Here is a 5,165-nt window from a genome sequence, read left to right on the forward strand (position 1 = left end):
ATAAATTTATATTAATACAGAATTATTAAAAATAATATATGTATATATATATATATATATATATATTTTATGCATAATATTATTCTTCTAAATTAAAGTAATTTTTATTAGTTTTACTTCAATAATAAGATAAATTATTTTAATCCTAATATTTACGTTTACTTGTAATATGTGGAATGATGCTATTGGTTTTATTCTGTGTGATAATTATTTCTTTTTTATTTCTTAACCAAAGTTAGTTAATATAAGATAAAATTTATATTAATTAATTATTTTAGTTATAAAAGTTATTTATAGAATTAATTTTGTTTTAATTAATCACAAAAAATCTCTTTCAAAGAATTAGATAACCCGTGCATATCACACGTGCTAATAAACCAAGTACTAATATGCTTGAAAAGGGCACATCTTATGTGATTACATATTTTATTTGACTCTTAAAAATAGTACTTTTGGCTAATTTTTGTTGTTGAAATATTCATTTTTAATTTTAAAATAAGATTATTTTTATTTTATTTTTAAAATAATTATTATCTCAAAATTCATTTTCTATCTTTTCTCTATTTATTTATAGCATACACAAATTTCAAAATAAATATAATAAAAAATCATAATAAAATCAAGAAAACAAAACGAATTTTTTTATTTTTATGCAGAAATTTTAAATCACTAATATTCAGGCAAAGAGAATTTCAATTAATATTAATTAGTGTCGTATAGTGAAATTTTTTTAAAATAATTGAGATATTAAACACAATTAAAATGTATATATATATAGAAATTAATTTAAATTATATATTTTATATATTTGTATGTTTTTAATTAAAAATATAAATTTTTTTTTTTAACTTTAAACCAAAACTTGTGTTCTAATTCTTTATTATTATATGGTGTTCATGAGCATTAATTTGAATCCTAATGTGATATAGTCATGACATGAGCAAAGTTTAAGGGAAGAGGAAAGGAGAACATTTAAGTTTTGAAGAAAATGTGGGGAAATGGGTTTTTAGTTCTAATTTTTCCCTTTCTTTTATAATTTACGAGAATTATACTTAATTTATTATTGCATTGCAGCTTAGCCCTTTCGTTGCTATTGCATTGAAAATCTTGCGGTCTTTTCTCATTTATTTTGGAGCTAAATCGTATTGCTTTGCAACTTTTGTTTCTTCGTGACATTTATTAAATTCGTCTACGTTATTTTTTTAATAATCCTCTTTTTACTTTATAAACTAAGCCTTAAATGAAAAAAAATTTATTATCTTGAAGCATAAAAATTATTTAAATTTTTTCTTATTTAATGATTGCAAAATCTTATAAATATTAAAGATTGAGATTTAGAACTATTTAATATTCGTTTTAGAAAGATGATTATTCACAATTATCTTTTTTAATCTGTATTAATTAATTTGATAACAAGAGATTAAAAATAATTTTAAATACCTATGTATGAGTTAAGTTTCTTGATATTAAGCGTTAAATTTGCATGTATCTACCGCTTAATAACATTTATATAATTATGCTGAATTTAATAATTACGAAGCAATTAAAGGAATCGTGTATTTATTATCTTTAAGGCATTTCACTCTCTAACAATATATATAATTTACTTTTAAATTTTGTTCATATGTATGCAAGGGAACAATAAGAACTTTTATATATATAAGAATTTTTTACTAAAAATTATAGGTTTCAATACATTCACAATATTAAATATTATAAAATTTGGTATTTATTACTCCATCTGTCTTATTTTAGATGCTGCTTAATTTTAATGCATACATATTACAAAAGTAAATTTTTTTACTAACTACTATAATAAAATAAATTAATTTAACTAAAATATAACTATAAAAAATGCTAGAGTTATTGTAGCAATTTGGAAGTGAGAACTATCCTAAATTTTTTTAAAATATTCTAAAGTAACAAATATTGAGACATGGCGCCTATAGTACACATTAGAAAAATCACTTTTCTTTTAACATTAATAGTATGCTTGGTAAAGGGGCAAAGAGGTAAATGTGAAGTAAACATTATTTACATACACTTTCTTAAATAAAATAAAAATATCTATAAACAATGCTCTTTGATCCTAAATATGTTCAGATTGGTCAAATCGATATTCCAGAGATGCAGACACACGTTCATGAATTTGATTTTTCTAAGGGGTGCCGAAACCTGTAAGTTTTTATATGAAAATAATAAATATGATAAAATTTAATACAATAATAATAATAATAATAATAATAAATACTACAATTTTTATTAAAAAATTTTAGTGCTTGCTTTTGTATAAGATTCCCAATTTTGGTTCTTGTACCTTCATGGTTCAGAGTATTTCATTTATTTAGGAGAGGGAGTTCTCTACATGCACATGTAGAAAACTTTGTACTGAGTTCAAAAATGAAATGTTTAAACTTTAAAGCTAAAAAAAAAAAAATAGATTCATGTGTGCACGTGAATAAATTCGTGTTTGTGTTACAAATAATTTTAAGAGTTTAGTTTTTTTCATCAATTAATTAAAAATACTGTAGATATAAGTTTTAAAAAGATAAATTCTGCTATGAGGATTGAGAAACATTCTATGCTATTCTATTGATAAAATAATCGTGACAGTTAATTTTAATATTTTATTTAAAAAATATAAATATTTTTTAATATCTTAATATAATTTAAGAAGACTTTAAATTTAAAGTATCATAACAAGCACCTTTTAAAAATCTATTATTAGATGATATATCGTATAAAAAATAATTATATTATTAGTATATTTTATTTAAGTTCCTTAAAATATTATCGTCGTGAAGTTTTCTTGAATAAAGACAGACTGGTGTCTCCCTTTAGCTGTCTTCCCATATTTGGTTCACCAATTCGCCGATTATATAATACTTCAAAAATATATGCATTTCGACTGTTAGTGAAAGCCAAGCTTATGTCTACGTACATTTAACACTGATTTATTAAAATCAATAAAACAGGGTCAAAGTAAAACTGATGGCATTAATGTATATTGGGTCAACACACACGTGGACTTAAAAATGGAGATTCCAAACCAAGAACTGAATCATACCACTCCATTCAATGCATTCAACTCACAACTTGCAGATAAAAAGGAGGCTTCAATCAAGGCAGAAAAGAGTTGGCAAAAAGTAAAACACCAATTTTATTCCATCCAAGGCTAAAAAGGGGCATCTCCAATCAAATAAAAAGCACTTTATTCTTCCAAGAGTTCACACTTATCTCTGGCTAACGCATAGAGATAACCAGTGACAAAAACAAAACCAGCGAGGAACATCAAAATAAATTTAACAAAATAATAATGAATAAAAATTGTAAAACAAAAAAAGGGTTTAATGGGAAGAAATCTTCAGGTTGAGGGACTTGTTGAACCAAGACTTCCAAGTACCGCTTCCTCTACGTGGAAGTGCAGTAGTCTCTCTTCCATCATCAGAACCCTCATTCTCTGTCTTCTTGCAAAGCATAAAATTCCGAGCTCCATGCGATCCAATTGTATCCCACGGACTCAAAGCTGCAACAACATCAAACCACAAATTCATAACTTTTCCAGATTATTCATCTCAAATGCAAAGGAATCCGCATTTTCTTTCAGCTTTTTTTTCTTCAAAATTAAATTAAATTTATAACTTAGCTCTTACTTTAGAATGTAATATAGATTTTTTTTAGATAACATGATAGAAGAAAAGAAAATTGCATCTAAAAGCTTATTTTTATTTCTTTAAATTAAAAAAATACATCGTCATTCATATTTTCTCTTTTAAATTTTTTCTTCGCATCCAAACAGATTAAAGTAAGGTAAAATGCAGAATTATAATCGTTAATTTAATAATTAACAATGCGACAGCATATATAAACGTAAGTAGCAAATTACAAAATCATTACATTTTACTCTCAAATTCAAATCAAAATCCGCAGCCACATAATTGATATATTCAAAATGGGAGGGGAAACGACGTAGTTTGTACGCAGTATAAAGAAAATTACCATCGGGTCCAAGATGGGGGCAATAGAGAGAGAAGAGGGTGCTGTCGCAGCGAAGCGCAGGAAGGCGACCCTCACGCGCGTAGGACTTGAGTGCGGTGTCAATAACCGCGGCAACGAGGTCTTCCTCGTTAACAACGAATCGAATAGGGCCAGCACTTCCGAGCACGTTGATGCTGATCAAAAGCCTCTTGCTATTAACGTTCTGGTTCTTCTTCTGCTTGCTCAGCAACATGGCGCCTAAATAGAAAAAATTTGGGAAAAGAAGGAGGACGAATCAGCAAATTGCAGAGATGGGTCTGGGATTTATGGAGATTTAGGGGTCGACGCCGAGGCAGCGATAGTACCAGGCTTGTTTGCAGGAAGCGAAAGCGAAGAGTGAAGAAGAAGAAGCGCTCGCCCTTGAAGGCAAAAGGGAGCGCATGTAATCGAAGGAGAATAGGGTTTCTACCATTCACAATCTCCAGGAATTTGGATTCAGAATGCGGAGTCCTTGTTAATGGGTTTGGGATTGAATTGGGATATTTAAATTGGAGCATAGGAGGAAAAAAGAGGCTCGGGATTCAAATTTGGGTTCGGGCTAGGGTTGGTGTTAGGTGAGGCTGCAGCCGCAGGTTTGTTTCGATCTGATATTATTATTATTGAAACTGAAATTGTTGGAATCATTGGGATATCCTAATGTGACGTCGCATCAACGTAGACAATTATCTCTCATTTAAACTGATTCATGAAAGGTATGTAATTCACAGAATTAGCATTAGTTAATTTAAGCCTATGTAATCACTTTAGTTTTCTTATTTTAGTTTTTTTTTTGTAAGTTTAATTTAGTTTTTAACTTAGTAAATAAAATTAAAAAATTATAATTAATATGATAAAATTAATTAGACCAGTAAAATATTCGTGTAGATTAATGCACACATGCTATTAAATTAAATATTTTTAAATAAAAAATTAAGGAAATATTTCTATTTTTTAAATCTATTAATTGTTATTGAAATTAAAAGTAACACCATCAATCGTTTTTATGTTTTTAAAATTGTTCATCACTTTTATACGTTTAAATTGTTCATGGCATTTTGGATTAAAAATCTCACACACAAGAAGAGGCAAAATGGTTATGACCCACATGTAATAAAGGCTCACACGTACCCAAGTATTCACTGATCTCT

The 5,165-nt window shown here is 27.3% G+C and overlaps 1 protein-coding gene across 2 annotated transcripts; it reads right to left on the bottom strand.

Annotated features, from left to right (window-relative positions):
* Nucleotides 1–3,140: 3,140 nt before the first annotated feature.
* LOC113869634 (uncharacterized protein At4g22758-like) lies at nucleotides 3,141–4,645 on the bottom strand. 2 transcript variants are annotated; one of them, XM_027506063.1, is made up of 2 exons: nucleotides 4,000–4,605; nucleotides 3,141–3,556 (listed from the first exon to the last, which is right to left on the bottom strand). In XM_027506063.1, the coding sequence occupies exons 1-2, from the start codon at nucleotides 4,229–4,231 to the stop codon at nucleotides 3,348–3,350; spliced, it is 441 nt and encodes a 146-aa protein (XP_027361864.1). In that variant the 5' UTR covers nucleotides 4,232–4,605; the 3' UTR covers nucleotides 3,141–3,347. The 2 variants fall into 2 exon arrangements, with proteins under 2 accessions (XP_027361864.1, XP_027361865.1); XM_027506064.1 differs by having other exon boundaries at nucleotides 3,142–3,526; nucleotides 4,000–4,645.
* Between the last annotated feature and the right edge of the window lie 520 nt (nucleotides 4,646–5,165).

The sequence above is a fragment of the Abrus precatorius genome, unplaced genomic scaffold (assembly GCF_003935025.1).
Source record: "Abrus precatorius isolate BTA unplaced genomic scaffold, Abrus_2018 Scaffold6, whole genome shotgun sequence".
NCBI lineage: Eukaryota > Viridiplantae > Streptophyta > Magnoliopsida > Fabales > Fabaceae > Abrus > Abrus precatorius.

Bases quoted from the DNA above. Each gene is read 5' to 3' on its own strand.
- LOC113869634 (XM_027506063.1), bottom strand. From the start codon at position 4,231: ATGTTGCTGAGCAAGCAGAAGAAGAACCAGAACGTTAATAGCAAGAGG. The intron at 3,557-3,999 runs GTAATTTTCTTT...AATCTGGAAAAG, and splicing joins CCCCCATCTTGGACCCGATG to TTATGAATTTGTGGTTTGAT.